The sequence below is a fragment of the Canis lupus genome, chromosome 2 (genome assembly GCF_048164855.1).
Source record: "Canis lupus baileyi chromosome 2, mCanLup2.hap1, whole genome shotgun sequence".
NCBI classification, from domain to species: Eukaryota; Metazoa; Chordata; class Mammalia; order Carnivora; family Canidae; genus Canis; species Canis lupus.
In genome coordinates this window covers 66742595-66761648 of record NC_132839.1, presented here as the reverse complement: position 1 = coordinate 66761648, position 19054 = coordinate 66742595, and the positions used below count along the sequence as shown (strand labels likewise).

The 19054-nt window shown below is 34.6% G+C and overlaps 1 protein-coding gene across 26 annotated transcripts in view; it reads left to right on the top strand.

Moving 5' to 3' along the window:
• CPEB2 (cytoplasmic polyadenylation element binding protein 2) overlaps positions 1 to 19054 on the top strand; it is a 68268-nt gene that overhangs the window by 19204 nt on the left and 30010 nt on the right. For 21 of the 26 annotated variants that reach the window (XM_072805504.1, XM_072805433.1, XM_072805419.1 and 18 more), the window contains one exon: positions 11631 to 11681. The exons of the other annotated variants lie outside the window; for them this stretch is intronic. In XM_072805504.1, the coding sequence (XP_072661605.1) occupies positions 11631 to 11681 (51 nt within the window). The remainder of the gene's footprint in view (positions 1 to 11630; positions 11682 to 19054) is intronic. 26 annotated transcript variants of the gene reach the window in all.

Sequence of the window (19054 nt, the reverse complement as noted above, 5' to 3'; positions counted from 1 at the left end):
CTAGTATCAATAATATATACGCCCAAGCAGTTATGTCGATTCTCTTAAGTTCCTAGTACCCTTCCCTCACTGATTCTCTGGCAGAGAGAGGAATGCATCTCTCAGAACTAATTGCACTTTTCATTGGCTCACTTAGGTTTCCTGGAGTCAGAATTATCACAGGTGCCAGAAAGTACAAATGAAAAATAATGTGTAATAGAATGTCTTCAATAAAAGATAAGGAGGGATTGTTGTATATGCTTTCAGTCTTTAAAGAAAATGTTTCCTTTTATTTTAAAAAGGAGTCAGATTTACCTATTCTTTCCCCTGTACTTTTCTTTTTCCTATAGATCACAGGCCTTTGATAAATAAGAAAAAAAATCATTATTAACTTGGGAATAAATTATGTATATAGAAGCCATACAATTTTGTTAAATTATTCTGACTTTAAGATCATCACTGTTATAATATATACCTGATAATCTTAATACTTTACTGTCCAACTACCCATAATTTAATTCATCTTAAGAAAAGCACAATTTTCAAGATTAAAATTTTTATTGTCAGTAAGAATGTCACAGATGGAAAAGGAAATTGTGAAAACGTGGTTGTAAAAGTTCTTGTTTTAGAAAACTGATTTGAAGTATGGCATTATGAGTAGAGATTTTTAAATTTTACTCATTTTTATATTTCTTTTCAGGTAGTTGCAACAATAGGTTATTAGCAACAATATTATTTTTAGGTAATTAGCAACAGTATTACTAAATTTGAAAACATAGTTGAGTTATTTCTTCCATGCAGTTTTGAGCATTTAAAAAATTTGAGTTACAACAAGCTGCAGTTTTTCTTTTTGAAAAATTAAAACCCATTGGAAACCACAGTGAATTTTCTTAAAATCACATTTATTTATTCAGAGCATCCATGGGTTTACTAAAAGCCGATTTTCACCACAGAGCTTTATTAGGACTTAATTATGGGCTTATAACTCTTATTAAGAAATACAATTTTTATATAGAATCTGTCATAAATGTGAGTACCTCAATAACTAGGCCTATGGATTTCAGTTGCTTAGAGTATTTGAAGGGTATCTGAGAATCTCTAATGAAGAAGGTGCACCCTCCAGAGTGTAGGACTTTATCCTTTTTGAAATATTTGTTTTCTTATTACAAAAAAGTAATATGTGTTCATTAAAGAAAATTTGGGAAAACTGGAAATTTTCAATCATCAAGTTATTTCCACATAATTAAAAGAACCACATTTGATATTTCGGTGAATAACTTTTCTAATCTTTTTTCTACATATAAGCTTAAAATATTTGCAATATTCAAATCTTTATCAATCCTCAAACCTGGTTAACTTTTAATAAATTTTAGTTAAAAAAAACAATGTACCTAGGTTAAAAAGTCATAGTGCCATAAGCCTCATATAACAAAAATAGAAGTCTTCTTCCTTGTTCTCTATTTGCTATAGATTCCCATTCCTTAGAGGTTGTTCTCTATTTGCTATAGATTCCCATTCCTTAGAGGTAGCTACTTTCAACTTTTTTTTTTAAATGGATTCTTCATGTAATTATTTGTAAATAACATGCTTAGTCTTGTAAATTTCCTGCATTTTAGGTATTATCTCTTGACTCTACTTTGACCTACCCATCCCCTAACACTTAATCTGCTCTGTCCTCTCAAAATGATTACAGGACCATTTTGGTTTAAACTAGATCTACTGCTGCAATAATGCCAATATTCATAGATGAACCTCATATACCTTGTACCATAATATAACTTTTTTTCCTTACATCTTTTTCCTAGAATTAATCATTGACTCTCGGTTTGATTGCTTTGTTATCTAAGTACTTGTCACTAATTCATCTCAGAATTTATCAGTAGAACACTGAAGCTTCTTTCAATATATTTAAAAACCTCTAATCTTAGATTGATTTTTTTTTCCCCCCTGTCATTGAAGGCACTCTTCTTGTAGCCTTTCATAACTGTTACTGTGGGACTTCACTAATGCTGGGAGTTCCTTTTTCCTGTGGAATCCATGTTCTGATCTCCATATCCTTTTTTTAGTGGTCTATACTTTTGTTTTTTGGGGCCTTTCTTACAGTACGTTCCTTCAGGTAGGACATAGATTTTAGATCTCATATCTATAAAAATATATTTATGTAAATGATGGACTGGTATAGAATTATATATTAGTAATTGAGAATATTTAAAGTGTGGCTTTGTTGTCCTTTAACTTCCATGGTTACTGTAAGTGTATTACCATTCTGAAATCTGTTCATTTGCATGATTGACTACGTTGTTTTGTGTTTTTAAATTTTTGATCTTGGGGGATCCCTGGGTGGCGCAGCGGTTTGGCGCCTGCCTTTGGCCCAGGGCGCGATCCTGGAGACCCGGGATCGAATCCCACATCGGGCTCCCAGTGCATGGAGCCTGCTTCTCCCTCTGCCTATGTCTCTGCCTCTCTCTCTCTCTCTGTGCGTGACTATCATAAAATAAATAAATAAATAAATAAATAAATAAATAAATAAATAAATAAGCATGGAGCCTGCTTCTCCCTCTGCCTATGTCTCTGCCTCTCTCTCTCTCTGCGTGACTATCATAAAATAAATAAATAAATTAATTAATTAATTAATTAAAAAAATAAATAAGTAAGCATGGAGCCTGCTTCTCCCTCTGCCTATGTCTCTGCCTCTCTCTCTGTGCGTGACTATCATAAAATAAATAAATTAATTAATTAATTAATTAATTTTTGGTCTTTCTGGAAACTTTGAAGATATTTTTTCATGCCTGTGGTTCTGAAATTTCATAATAGTGAAATATGGATCTTCTAATATGAGGGGATAATCCCTGTCTTCATTCCCTTCTTCCTCCATTTTTTTATTTTCATCACTGCATGTTCATTAGGTCTCTAAAGATTTATTTATTTGAAAGAGTGCATACAGGCGGAGGGTGGGGGCAGAGGAAAAGGGAGAAGCTGCTGAGCATGGAGCCCCAAGAGGACATTGGGCTCAATCCTGGGACCCTGAGATCATGACCTGAGCCAAAGGCGGATGCTTAACCAACTGAGCCACCCAGACGCCACTCATTGGGTCTTTTTAATTTGGAGATTCATTTCTTTTAGTTCCTGGACATTTTTAGTATTTCTTTGGCAATTTCTTCCCATCTATTTTTAGTATTTCTCTTTCTGGAATTCCTGTTCCTCAAATATTAGACCTCCTATACTCCTCTGCTTTTCTATTTCCATTGCTTTATCTTTTGCTTTTGAAGGCATTTCCTCATTTACTATTTTTCAGCCCTTTCATTGATTTTTGTATTTAAAAACTTCTCTGAAGAACTTTTAAGATCCTCTTTTAAAAAATTCACAGCACTTTCCTATCCTTCCTTGATATTAATTCTCTGGTGTGCTTATCTTTAAACTCTATATTGTATCTGAAGATTTATTTTTATTTTTTGTTGTATTGTTTATACTTCTTCTAAGTTCCTCTTTTCTATTTGTTTGGTTTTGTTCTTTTACTCATGCTAGAGGAGTTCATCCCATATCTTATAAGCCTTTGTTGTCTGTTCATTTAAAAAAATAAGACAAAAATGGTGATTGGAAGCTCTGTATATGTAGTTGGGGTTTATAAACAGGTGAGCACTGCAATAAGCCAATCAAGTAGAACTTTCAACCATGTCTGTATTTAGGTCTTTTCTTTTGGTCTGAGAAGTGACCACTGGATCTGTGTCTTCCATTCTTCTGCCTGAGAGCTGGAGACCTGACTTCTAGCCACCTTAGAAACGCCAAATAGGGGCGTGTGTGTCTCTCTGATTCTCCACTCCACATCTATTTTCAGTGGTAACTCCAGCTGCTTGTTTCTGAACTTCTCCAGGTATCTGCTATGGTAAATGGCTAGTTTCTGGATAGTCTGCCCATGCACACACCAGTTCAGGTTTCAGCGTTGTCAGTGATGTTTTTGGTCCACAAACGCAGTTAACCACTCAACCATTCATTTTCACAGCTTCCGGAAATTTGTTAACAGTTCTTCTGTGATCTTGTCTTGTTTTCTTTGTCCTGATGGAGTTATGCCTCTTTAAAACTTCTATAGTATCATTTTAGGGCCTTTAGAAATCAACAGAGATGCACAAATGCATTCAGACCATCCCATTCAATTGGAAATTTCTACAATCCCTAGTCTACTTCTCTCCTTAGTGAAACCTCCCTAATACTCCTAGTCGTCATAGATTACTTTGTTAAAGATTGAAGAATCCAGGCTCTCTGCTCAGCAGAGAGTGTTCTTCTCCCTCTCATTCTCCCTCTGTTGTCTCTCTCTCTCTCTCAAATAAAATCTTTTCCCTGGTGGTCTAGTGGTTAGGATTCGGCGCTCTCAAATAAAATCTTAAAAAAAGGGTGGGGGGGGATTGCTCATTTGAGTCAGTAGGTTTTTTCAACATTCTGTATCTTTTACAAGATACTGTGTCATGGGAGCAATGAACACCTCTGTTTTTTGTATCTTGAATCAGCATTTATTATTTAGTGCCAAACAAATAGAAAGGGCTCAATAAATTATTGGTTGAATGATTTAAACATTTTTCTATAGTATTTCTTATTTTTCACCAATATTTACTTAGAACTTTTAAAAATCATTTATATGCATTTAAAATAGTTTATGTAACCATTCCCCTACTGTTGGAAATTTAGGTATTTCAAATTTTTAAGTAAAAGTCAGCTTTTTCTGGGTTTATTTCCATAGAATAGACTTTTAATACATTTGTTTTTGAGGCTCTAGACACATATTGCCAGCTTATTTTTTAAGTTTTATACCAGTTTACACTACCACTGGCAATGCTTGATTGCCCATTTGTTATTCTTAATATTATTTTCATTTATAAAACTATCACAGTTTGAAGTTTTGCAACCATTAGTTCAACTTGATTTAGTATTGCATATATCTTAATTAATACCAATTTTATTGTAATAACTTTATGGTGATACATTCTTACCAGATGATTAATGACTTTAATCTTTTGTTTAATCTTTTGTTGTCATTCTTTTGTAGTTCTACTTTACTTGAAACAAACTCTTTGATATTCTATGTTCCTTGGTGTGTCTTAGTATATTTTCTAGTATAGATTGGATAAAAGTTTTAAAAGTTGTAAATAATTATTCGTTGAAAAAACTTTATGATGGGACCCTGCTTTAAGAGTGAGTTAATTAGGTTAATTTTCCTGGAAACTCACTTAGATTGATGGCTTTTGTTAAGGAATGATTCTGTTGTTCTCTTGGGATCTGGTACTTTGGATCTAAGGGTCTTTTCTGCATTTGTATGATCTTATTCTTAGGCTTTTATGAGGCATGCATTGAGATTTGGGAGTGAGGTCAGGAATGACTGTCCTGCCCCTTGGATCTGAGCAGAGATTGGAGTTATTCAAGGTTGGTAATGACCACATTCTAAGTGGATTTTACCAGACTTCCTATGAACCATTTCCTTTCTAATTAGATTTGGAAATCTAAAACATAGAGGGTGAAAAAATATTAGATGAATCTACCAAACCAGTGGAAGCAATGTTTTATGTTCAAAGCATATAAGATGGAAGTATTAGATCTTTTCATTTGTGTAACTCATTCATGTGTAAACACACATGCATATGCACACAATATAAAATATATTTGTCATCTATTGAGCACTTGATACATGCCAAACACTGCTCTGAGGACTCTATATGTGTGTATTAACTTATGTCATTCTCATAGCTAAGATGTAGGTATTTACTTTTATTTTACAATTGGGTGACTGTGATGGCTTCCTAACAGTAATTGTCCAAGTCTCAGTGCTACTAAGTGGTTGGACTCTTGAGTTTGTGCTTTTAACTGCTGTGCTGTACTGCCTGTCTTATCATTTGGTTTAATATTACTTCTAACCCAATCTCTTTATGATTCTAATATGGGGTTTAATTGTTTTTCTGTTAAAAAGAGTTGGCAGAATGTGTAACATTGTTTTTTGGTAATTTTGTCATCACTAATGAAGAATGGGTTGCCATCATTACTGTCAATATTGAGACTGTGGAAGTCATGTTTTGGATGTATTCATTTAAAAAAAGAAAATATTTGTGGAGAAGGGGAAAATTTATCTTGACAAAGAGCAAAGAGCAAGATTTGTCTTCCTCTCTCTCCTCACCATTCTTAAGGAGTTTAGAAATGAACTAATAAAAACTTACTCTGTAATTTTTCCATTTATTTAGAGAATGTCCTTCCTATGCCTGACATACAAACACATACTTAGTACTAAGCTTTTGACTGAGCTCATAGGTCACATAATACAATGAGATATTTCATGTATCCATTTAACTAAGGGCTCTGTTTTAGATGCTAGGGATACAGTAGAGAATAAAAAAAAAAAGACAAAATCCTCTCCTCATGGATCTGTTTTAATGAAGGATGGAGACAAAAAGAATCAGTGCTATGAAGAAAAAAATACAGTGTCAAGAGGATAGAGGAAGAAAGACACTGCTATTTTAGGTGTTCTCTGATGGCATCTTAAACACCTGAATGAAGTGAGAGATAGAAGCTTTGGTCATATCTGGGCAAATGCATTTTAAATAGAAGAGGAAATAGATCCTGAAATGGGAATATGCCTGGCAGATTTGAGTAATAGCAAGGAGGCCAGCATGGTTAGAATAATAGAGGATGAGAGGCCAGTGTGGGAGGGTTTTGAGCAATTGAAGAACACGAACTGCTTTAGATTTTTAAAAGGATCACGCAGGTTGCTGAATGAGACTAGATGGTCAGGTTATGCTAGTACTCTGTGAAGAGATGGGGATGGCTTGGGCTGGGGAAACCAAGAAGGGGAGCTGATGAAAAGCAATCAAATCTAGGTCAAGAGCAGTCAGGATTTGTTGACAGACTTGTACACAGATTACACAGAGTGAAGTATAGAGGTAACCCAGAGTTTGGGGATGAGTATCCATATGGAAGGAAGACAAGGCTCTATGCTACTCTGGGGAAGTATGGGGTGAGAGGTTGCAGTTGGAAATATAAATGTGAGAGTCCTCTCCTTAGAGATAATATATGAAGCTTTCATACTAGATATCACCTAAGGAGGTGATGTAGAAAGAAAAGTCCCAGGAGTGAATACTGCGGCCTCAGCGTTTAAAAGTTGAGAAGGAAGACACAGCAGAGAGAATTTCTGGAGTAACTAGTGAGAGCATACCAATAGTGTATGGTATCTGAGGAGGGAAATCGGATGCTTTAGCAAATGGGGTACTAGATTTTACTTGTTAGTACAGACTTTCAGCTTGAGGCTTTACAACCATTAAGAAATGTTGGGAAAGTAATTGCTTCGTTTTATCCTTTCTGATTCACGTTTCTGCAATTGTAAAAGTATGTTTAAATCGGGAGAGAAGTGATATGCCCTTATTTTATCATCTCTATTCTATAAGTTCTTTTTATTGAGAATAAGTAGGTAATTTGGAGAAAGAACTTATGTATATGAAATAGTCTTTAATGATGGCTTAAGTTATTGCAGGTCTTTAAATACTGCTTTGCTTTAAATTTTAGTAATTGATAATTCATCTATATAAGTGATAAGTTGGATGCAGTTGTCATATTTCTCTTTTTTGCTCTTTGAATATACATTTAGAATGGCCAACATGAATTGCCTCTCATGTATTTATTATATAGATAATTAAAATCATAATAGACTGATAAGACAAATTTTAAGATACAGCAGATCCTCTAGTTATTCACTGACAGCTGAGTATTTTCAAAATTATTTATTTTAAGTTTAATAATATCAATGTAAAAGAAGTGCTAAGAGTAATAGGTAACCCGGTATACTAATTATAGATATATTAAAGCCATCAGGAAATTATATATCATATTTTCACAATAATATATAATAACCCAGTTACCTAAAATTCAACTTGCACAAATTTATTTATAAGGATAAGTTCTGGGACAACAGGAAACATATAAGCAGCTTAAACAAGATAGAAGCTTTTTCTCTTAAAAAAAAAAAAAAAAATAACACCCCTAGAAGTGGTGTGGTGATTTTAATGCACCTAGGCCCTATTTTTTTGTTCTGCTGTCCTTACCACCCAGCTTTGGCCTCATAATGTAATATGGCTGACTCAGGTTAACCATCACATCTACATCCCAGCAGGCAGAAAAAAAGGAAAAGAAAGGGAAGATCTCCCTTTTAAGGATACTTCCCAGAAACTGCACACACCAGTTTTGTTTTACGTCCCTCTGATCTTAACTCCCATGGACACACTTTAACTACAAGGGAGGCTAGGAAATTTAGTTTCTTTACTCTGGGCAGCCCCATGCCTCAGTAGGATTTTGGTGTTCTTAATACTGACATGTATAGGAGTTAGTGTACAACTGGTAGTCTCTGTGGCACAGAGCTTTTAGACAATATAGGGAGAAACTGGTTTTATAGCAATGTGATTTTTTTCTGTATTAAAGTATAAGTTATCTAATATATACTACAGTCATTCTGTGAGTATTTTTAATGGATTTAGCATAGGAATTTGCCCTATATAACCAACCATACATACCTTTCTCTGTATTAACTGAGAAGTCATTATAAGTTAGTGATTAAGAGTACGGAGCCACTCTACCCAGAATCATGTCTTGCCAGTGCTATGTGCCAGTGGTGTAACCTTGAACAAGTTTTGTAACCTTTGTGGCACAGTGTCTTCACCTTTAGATGAGAAAGAAGATAATAGTAACTAATTCACAGGATCGCTGTAAGGGTTAAATAATTGGTTGTAAAGAACTTAGAAAAGCTCTTGGAATGGAGTAAGCCTCAAATTTTTTTATTTCTATAAATTAGCATGTTCTTAGTGAAAATAATTTTAATATAACCCCAGGTAAAATAGAATCATTATTTGTATTAAGACGTACTGGTATTTTGCTGTGGTAGAGGTAAAAGGATTGGATAATTGAAAAATGAGTCTGAGTTTGCTTATTTCATGGAGTATTTGATTAGTTATAGTGAATATGAGATTTTCCTATTTGGAAAACTGTATTTTAGAGCATATATACAAATATATATCCTACAAATAGGTATCTACTTTGTGAACTTTTTATGTTAAGGGGTGTGCATTTCAGTCTATTCAGAGCCAAGAAGTCAAAAGACTATTAGTAATGAAAATACCTTCTTACTTGTGTCTTGGGATAAGTAAATCTAACAATGAACCTGTTAGAGAATAATTACATGGCAGTTGAAAGGTGAGTGTCTTTTGAAATGGAACCAGGCTGAAGGCTTTGCTCAGTTTACTTTTCTAGGGGGTCTTGCCCAAGTCCCTGGTTGGTTAATACTCCTTTGCATTTGTTTTTTGGGGTTTTTAAAAACTATTAATTTATTTGATACACCATGTGCATGCACAAGCAGGGGGAGCAGTAGGGAGAGGGAGAGGGGAGAATGAGCCTCTCCACTGAGCAGGGAGCCTGATGTAGGGCTCAGTTCCAGGACCCAGAGATCATAACCTGAGCCAAAGGCAAACACTTTACCAACTGGGCCACCCAGACGCCCCTCCTTTGCGTTTTTGTGTAGCATACTGTACATGATTCTCTTAACACTTGGCAAATTTTATTGAAGTTGTTTCTTCCTATCTTTTGTACCACAGCCTAAACAGAGACTCACTCATAGCTCTGTCCTCAGCATCCTACATACTGTAGGTGAACTTGTTGCAGTAGATACGGCAATTCAGGCTACCACTTTCATAGGGGTCTTAATTTTCAAACTCAAATCGAAAATAACAGGAATTTTCACAGCCTTAAATTGTGCTTTAAATTTGGACATCTGCAACAAGATGTTTAGAAATATGTGTATTTCCATGATAAGTTATAATACTTCAGCAAAGTAATGCTTGGTGCTATTGAAACTCAATTTAAAAAGCTCTGCTTTCTAGCTGTTAGTATCTTGTACCTTTTATACATGTTCTCATCTTTCTCACTCCATTTTAAGGCATTACAGCAATAAGCTTATTTGTATGATTTTAGATTAGAGTATGACGACTTTATTAGTTTAACTGAGGTCATCACGCTTCATGAAATGCAGGGGTAAATAAGAGGTGGTCAGTTTCTTCCAAAGGACAGTAACATTTTGTTTGACTACTTTGAGTCTGAAAACAATCTGCTACAGTTCAATTAGAGCATACATGAAGTGTGTGTGGTGTCTGGGTATGGGTATGGGTATATATCTATATCTCTAATATGTATAGTTTAACGTCAGAATTGGGTTATCTCCTTCATTGGCAGATGATTAGCTTCTTTAGTTTCATAATGAAATAAAAGCCAACAGACAGTCTAGTCTGTGTTTTGTATGGGATATTTGGGTGTAATGCAGGGCCTTAGAGTACAGAGTGCTGACTGAGGCAGTCAAGGTAGATGGAGTTAATCTGTACTCCTTACTAATCATGTCAGATTCATTCAGATATGTATTGGTCACTATTCTAGTGGCAGCACATCCCACACTGTCACAGAATCTTTAAAGGGCTGTGCTGAAAGCTGCTGACATGCCTTCGCATAGACATTAAATTTTAGTCGTTTTCTCAATGGATTTTAATGAACCTTTCTAAAAGTCCATCAGAGATTCAGGCATTAGAGGAAAACCCTCTATTTTAATGGGCTAAAAACAATAATCATCCTCAATGTTGGCATGTGGTCAAACAAGAGTTAGAATGTGGAAATGCTGAATGAGCCCCACAGTATGTTCACACATACCTTCTCTACTTTTCCACAGCAGTCTGTAGTACTGCTGTGCCTTCTGCATGTATTAAGCGCAAAACTCTTGAATGAAGAATGGATCAAAGAAAATAATAGGCTACTATGCTTTTAAACTTTCTTATTTTCCTTTTTTGATTTTTAAATTGGTTGTAAACTGAACAGGTTAAATTTGCAGTATCGTTTGTAATAATATATTGAAGAGGTTTTCATCAAGTCTAAAGAAAGACATTTGATGAAATATATATAAAATATATATAAAATCGAATTAAATAACAAATTTTGGTAAGTCTTTGCTACTCATTTTTTTAATATTTTTTTCGTTAGGAATGAAAATTCTTTTTCTTCAGATTTATTTTTGGGAAAAGAAACTGTAGAGATAATTATATAAGCAGTTTTGAAAATATTAAAAAATGCTTACATCTATATTAAGTTTGGCGGAATAGGACACCTACATTGTTTTTACATTTCAAAAAACAAACAGGTAGGCAGCCCAGGTGGCTCAGCGGTTTAGTGCCGCCTTTACCCCGGGGCATGATCCTGGAGGCCTGGGATCGAGTCCCACGTCAGGCTCCCTGCATGGAGCCTGCTTCTCCCTCTGCCTGTGTCTCTGTGTCTTTCTCTCTGTGTGTCTCTCATGAATAAATAAATAAAATCTTTAAAAAAAAAAAAAAAAAACAGGCTTTATTCTCTAGGTATTGCTCCTAAGTCAAATTGTACGATCTGGGAACTAAGGTTGGCTGTTTTGTGTTTTGCTTTCAAATTTCAAAGATGATTTTGGTTAATATGCTTTGCATTAAACGTTAGTTTTTTATTTAAGAAATATACTGTGCTCAGTAATTTCCTGCCTATTTCTCTTCCTTTTTTTTTTTTTTTTTTTTTTTTTTTACTTTTCAAATAGCTCCATAATCTTCAAACTTCCCTTTCCTGTCTTTTTAAAGGTCGATTGAGTTATCCACATCCAGGAACTGATAATCTGTTGATGTTAAATGGTAAGTTTTATAAAAATATTTTGTTTCTGATTTGACTCCTATAAATAAATATGATTGAGAGCATGGTTCTCTATACCTTCCCCATACACAGAAGTTCATTATTTTATAAGTATAAAAATAAAACTACAACTTTTTTTACAGAAAGTGGAATTACAAGTTTGAATATATTCTGGCTGTCAAAGCAGTCATTATAGTGTATTTATGATGGTGTGATTTAATTCATTGATCACAGACTTTGGATAGAGTCCAGGGTTTGAATACTGGCTTTCTAGTTTATGCTGAGACTTTGTTTAGTAACTTCTGTGAACTTTAGTTTCCCATCTATGAAATGGGAATAACAATCTCAGGGTTTATTATGAGAATTAAACGAGATAATGTTTGCAAAGTGCAGAGAACTTGTTACTTAGTATATGGGACTTGTGGTTATGTTAACCAAGGAATGAATATACCAATGATTCTGTGTAAATATAGTGCTCACACTAACTTAATTTACTCTAACTAGAAAGTTTACACAATGAACTTCAACAGGATAAATAAACTTTCATTAAACTGTTTTCTTTTGTTGGACAAGTAGTGTATTCAGAGTCACAGTCCTTAGCACATCCATGATTGTGGGAGTAGCCATGGAGGATGAAAATATCCTTCACAAAGGTATTTTTAAATCAGAGGGTGGACCAAGAAAGGAAAGTGGGAAGAAGGAAGAGCAGAGATAGTACTTTAAAATACAGAATTATATAATTAGAATGGCTTGGCTCCTCTATTTCAACTAAAGCTTTGTGGAGAACAAATGGCAGTGAAGTTGGGGAACAAAGTCTAAAAACAAGGCCAGTGTAAAGTTCAACCATGTGAACTAATACTAAGTAAAAAACTATAGTGACAGAAAGGTGGTAATAAAGTCCAGGCCACCTGGGAGATTGTCAAAGTAGATAGGATTTTGGGATGAGAGAAAAATTGAATAAGCAAAGTGTCTAGTGATATGATTGGTTCATTTAACATTGGACTATTATATATTGAGTTGCCCACCACATGCCAGCTTATTCTAAGCATTGGGTTATCCATTAGGGTCTTGAAGGATGGTTAGAGGTTGAGTCGCCAAGAATCTTACCCTGGGGCCTGACTGTGCTCTCTAGGTTGAGGCCATATCTGGGCTAGACCTCATAATAGCCCAATAGGCCACATTCATGAATTCAGTGAATTAGAGTGCTTACCTACAGATTTTGACCAGAAAGGTACTAGAAATCACATTCCTGGACTTCTTCAGTCAACTTTTTTTTCTACCATGGAATTAAAAAAAAAAAAACAAAAAAAACCATGCCAATCGAGTAGCTGGTCTCTGAATTTTTTTTTTTAAGATTTTATTTATTTATTCATGATAGTCACAGAGAGAGAGAGAGGCAGAGACACAGGCAGAGGGAGAAGCAGGCTCCATGCACCGGGAGCCCGATATGTGGGATTCGATCCCGGGTCTCCAGGATCGCGCCCTGGGCCAAAGGCAGGCGCCAAACCGCTGCGCCACCCAGGGATCCCTGGTCTCTGAATTCTAAGTCTGTTTCTAAAACTTACGATGTTGAACTTGAGTTTACAAACTGAAAATGGTCATAATTTTTATCTTCATGATGTGATTTATAAAATAATGATGGGTTTAGGTAACAAATTATATGTTTATCCTGACTTCCTTAAATAATTTTCTTTGGGGACATTCTATGTGATAAAGATCGTTCACACTTCTATTTTAACTTCTAAAACAATTCAGTGGGAAAAAATGAATTTGTATTTATTTCTCATACTCTGTTAAGATCCATTTGAAGGAAGGGTACTGTATGAGACAGTTTGTTAGGTCATTCACAGATGTTGCTGCATGTGTAGGGCAATTCAGAAGTATATTGTAATCACAATAGAATACATCAGTTATGTGTGAGCAAAGAACTTAGGAGCCACAGTGCTTTTGCAACTTATACTTTTGGTTACAATAAATATTATTTTTAAAGATTTTATTGTTATAGAGAGAGAGAGAGAGAGAGAGGGAACATGAGCTAGGGGGAGGGGAGAGGGACAAGCAGAGACTCCGAGCTGAGCAGGAGCCCTGTGCAGGGCTCATCCCAGGACCCTGAGATCATGTCCTGAGCTGAAACCAAGAGTCAGACACTTAACCGACTGAGCTACCCAGGCACTCTGGGGTTGCACTAAATATTAAATTAATTGGTTTCATCAGTTGCGTAAAGCCTTCATAAATAACCTAAATATTACAAGTGTTTCATCACATAGTAGACACAAGAATATTTTATTTTAGGCAGTAGTTGAATCTTGTGGACAAATCAGTTTTTTCATTATGTGAGCCCTCTTAATAGCCTGCCACTCTAAGACCACATTACATATTTGATAAGGTAAGCTGTCCTGGATATTCTGAACTTTGTCTGGCAAGGGACTAGGAAAGAGAAAAGATAATGAAACTAGGACATCAAAATGTGTTTAGGTCAGTAAGGACAGTTTGATCCAAAGAGAAAAAAAAAATTATTTTACTCATTTGGGATCATTGTTAAGGGGGAAGCAAGAATCAGGAAATTGGGTATATTTATAGGATAAGGAAGTATATTAAGGATTTAAGTAACTTTTGTGTAGACATCTACATTTTGAAGAGAGAAGTAGCCAAATGACAATAAAAAATAAGGGGAAATTTTCCTTGATCTGCTTTTAATTCTTGTAATTCAATATGTTCTTAACATATTATCTCTCTATGAAACATGAATTAAGTGATATCAATACCAAGCCAAGCCTTCACCTGTACTAAATAATTGTTAAATATTATTGATGAAAGAAATCATAGCATCTCAATACATAGACTTTTTAAGTCATTTTTTTTAGTATGCCACAGATTTATACTCACTGTTAACAATTGATGAAGTTGTATTACTTAACCAACAAGCATAACTAACATTATTAACTTTGGAAATCCATATTTGGTAATAAATTATACATCAGTGTTTTTTTTTATGGTGGTCTAGCAATAGTTAACAGTATTTGGTACCACAGGCTAGATTATCTAGGTTTAAACCCAACTTTGCTATTTTCTGTGTGACCTTGGACAGTTTACCTAACTTCAATTTGACTCATGTTCTTTATGTCAAAAGGAGATAAAATGCTACCTGCCTCAGAGGAATGGTTTTGAGAAGTGAGGGAATTCATTCATGTAGAGTGTTTAGAACAGTTCCTATAAGTAAGTTAGCTGTGGCAGTGGGTGATGATGAACGGTGACAAAATGACTTTGAAAGAATACAAACGTGTCCTCTAAATAGATGATAGTGTTGGGGAATATAAAATTAAAAGAAGATGTAACCAATGTTTTCAAGTATTTAAAGGAAGTTATGTATAGTGACCAAAGAAGGTTTGTTTTATGTTACTGCAGGAAGCCAAACCAGAACCATTTGGAAGGAGCTATAATAGGAACAAAATTTGGGTCAAAAGCAAAATGACTCAGGCAGTGTTTCCAAAAGTGTGGTGTGCATGTCCCTTGTGGTACCCAAGATCACTTTTGGTGGTACACAAATACATATTAAAATAAATGCATGACTACTACAATTTAAGAACATTCCTTAGAAAACACAGAACTTGCAGAAATCTGTGATATTATTATTAGGCTATTACTAGGTGGTGGGCTTGAGTCTATTTAATAAAAAATAATATATAAATACTAGTATAATTGTTATGCAGATAAGGCAAATGTTGTAAAGCTTTCATGATTCTACCTTCCTGGTCAATTAATATTAGAGTTAAACTTTGAAATATTCCTTTAAGGGATAAACAGGGAACGAGGTGTAAAGGTCAGGAAGTTGGTTAGACTAGGTAAAACTGTGAAATACCTCTGACAAATCCTTAACTTTGAGCCTCTGTTAACTTAGAGAAAAAGAGGTATAATCCCACATCTATAGAACTCATGAAGTTGTATAGATTAAAAAAAAATTAACAATAAAAAAATGCCATAGAAGTATAACTGCAAGTAGGCTCCTGAACAGATCATGTTCCTCAATCTAACTAGAGTTGAATTGATGGGTAGAAAATGCCACTTTTGAATAATACTGTACAAGAGTCCAAATTTAACATCCGGAAGTACTTTAGGGAAGTCACATTATAATGGGTAGATTGTCTAAAAATCAAAAGTTAAGTGCTGTCTGAAGTTAGAATGACAGCTCAAATGTTTATATCTGTGAATGTATAAATCTTATATATTTTGTTATCAGTAGGAAAAAAAGCAGAGCCAGCTTGTTTTTTTGTGGTGAGGACCAATGCAAAATGATGTATCGTTCAAGTGTTTGTTTCTATTTGGATCATGTTGTGTTTCTCTCACCCCTCTCCTGAGGAAAAATAGATTATGTTTTTATTAGAATATACAGCTTTCAAAAGGAGAACAGACAGCAGAAGTATGGACTGATGCAAGCGGGTTTGAAATTTAAATTTGCTGTGATTAACCACATAACAGCCATGTTTGTAATCAAGAGCTTGCTCTACTTTTTGGGAGGAAAGAAGTTATGTTTATCTTTTAATTAAGAAAATTTACTCAGTAATGAAATTGTGTTTCTGAGGGCAGATATTCTAAATATACTGTATTAAGTCATGAAAATAGGAAACTTGAGTACATAATCAGTTCTTTTTTATGCTGATGGAAGTAAGTGGAGTAGATAACAGATTTATTTTGGATCTGGAAAAGGATTATGATTTGCGGGTATATTTCTCTGCCTAGTTTTGGCTTTCTAGAGCAAGAAATAAGAATTTCTTTAGTTTCACACCAAGAGAACTTTAACCTAAATATTTCCAGCTAATTTAGTATGTTTACCCGTCTCTTCCTCCAGCTGCAGTAATTCATATACCACAGCTGTAGCCAAGAGCCAATGCATAGGGGCATAACAATGCCAAAGAGAATGTCAGAATCTTCCTACTACTTTTTTATGGGTTAGAACCTAAATAAGACTATTGGTAACCCAGGACCAAATTGTAAAGTTACTTATATAGCAAAGGTCTTTTTCACAGGCTTATTATCTCCATGACAAAAATAAATGTATTTAAAAATATAGGGCAGCCCCAATGGCTCAGCAGTTTAGCGCCGCCTTCAGCCCAGGGCGTGACCCTGGAGACCCGGGATAGAGTCCCATGTTAGGCTCCCTGCATGGAGCCTGCTTCTCCCTCTGCCTGTGTCTCTGCCTGTGTCTCTGTCTCTCTCTGTGTGTGTGTGTCTTTCATGAATAAATAGAATCTTTAAAAATATATATATATAATCTAACGTGCATATTTACACACACACACATATATATTTATATATGTATGTCAAATAGCCAGTTCCTTACTTTTGAATGAGTTGTACTTTTTTATAATGTTTTATAAAACTTACATATCTGTAATTTAATATTCTAAGTACAGTTTTTATACAAGACCTCACTTTTTTTTTCTAAGTCATTTTCTAAATGAATTTGGAGGGGCATATTGTTTAAAGAAGTTTTCTTTAAAACATAATGAATAGTAATTTAATGATTTTCTTTTCTCACTGGGGGCTCTTGACAATTCTGAATCAGAGTTATAGAGGAAATTCTCATAAGAACACTGGTGGGAGGGATCCTTGGGTGGCGCAGCGGTTTGGCGCCTGTCTTTGGCCCAGGGCGTGATCCTGGAGACCCGGGATCGAATCCCACATCGGGCTTCCGGTGCATGGAGCCTACTTCTCCCTCTGCCTGTGTCTCTGCCTCTCTCTCTTTCTCTCTCTGTGACTATCATAAATAAATAAAAATTTAAAAAAAAAAAAAGAACACTGGTGGGAAAGTGAGTACACACACCGTTGTTTAGTGTGATGGTAGCAGATTGCTTATTTCCATGACAGGGGATAGGAAATGTGTCACATGGTTTAGCCTCATCTGCAGTCAGTTCTATTTTTGGTTATGTAGAGATTTGGAATTTGAGAGTTGTCCAAAAAATAAGCAGAATAGCTCTTTACAGGATTCTAAAATTCCTCAGGTATGAGATAGTTGGAGAAATTTTCTAAATAATGTGTTCAAGCCTAGGAATGAGATGAAACCTTAAGATGCTATGAACATTTGTACATATTTTGACTATTTTAGTATTGAATAGCCTCAGCAAAGAATATAACAGCTAAGAATATAAACTGGTTATGATGTCATTAATTTTCTCAGTAGGTCAAGAATTGTGTGCCATGTTATTACTTCATTATCATAGTTTGACTTTAAATTTGATGAGAATAGTTTTATTTGCTTTATAAATGATCCAGCCTTCTACACTCATGAATGAAATACCATAAAACAAACATATTGGATTAATACCATTTAGATCATGCCTATAGATAAGTAGGAAGCCTAATTCTAAGACTGGTGCTTTTGAGTGTTTGGAGGCCTATTGACCATCTCCACACTTAATACAACTATAAAGACTTCAGTGAATTGATTCTTTTGTAGTCTGTACTTGTTAGCTTTTAAAATTGGTATTAGATTTTCCATAGTTGATCTCCCATCTCTTTGTGACCCTGAATTTTTAAGTCTTTTATAATCTTCGAAGACTTCCATAGCAAAGTTCTAAATGTCACTTCCACTCCTACCCTTACCCTAAACTAAAAATAGGTCAGGTAGGTTATATGTAATATATACAGCTAATGTACATGTAAGCTGCCTATACACACAAACACACAGGTAAGCTTATATATAAACTAATGTACAGATCAGGCAATCAGCTAGGCTGAAGCAATTGGAGCTCCTGAAAAGATTAAATCTGCAGTAATTCTAGCTAAATAAAGACAATAGACAGATGGAAATGAAGGTTTGTTTTGGTTTTTTTTTATAAAAGATTCTGATGTAAGCCTGGTATTTATTGACTTATTTTTTAAAGTGTAAATGACTAAGGGTTGACAAGTTGTTTTTCCCACTGTTATTATAAAGGAATTTGACTGTATTCTCACCTGTGGAGACACCGTTCTTTACATTAAAGCCTTATGTTTTGTAAAACTTCTATAATAGAATGTATTTAATGATATGAAATGTTTTCTTTTGATCTTTCCTTTATACTTTGGGGGGGGACTATATTTTTGATGACTTTCAATATATATTTTGATTTGAGATTTATTCAGAAAGTAAGTTTCCCAGGCCTAAAAAAATTCATGAAACATGGGTTAAGATCTTGACTTTACTAGTCATTTTTTTCCTTTTGGTTTATTGTTTTGATTTCATATATTAATTCCAGAGTAAAAATACTCAATGTATATTCAGATCTGTGGGGAAGAGTTATTTAAAAGTATGTTGTAGATTTGATGAAATTGATAGTTTCTCATGGAGAATAAATAACAGTATTATTTTCCCTAAAGAATTAAGTAAACTGCTAATGTA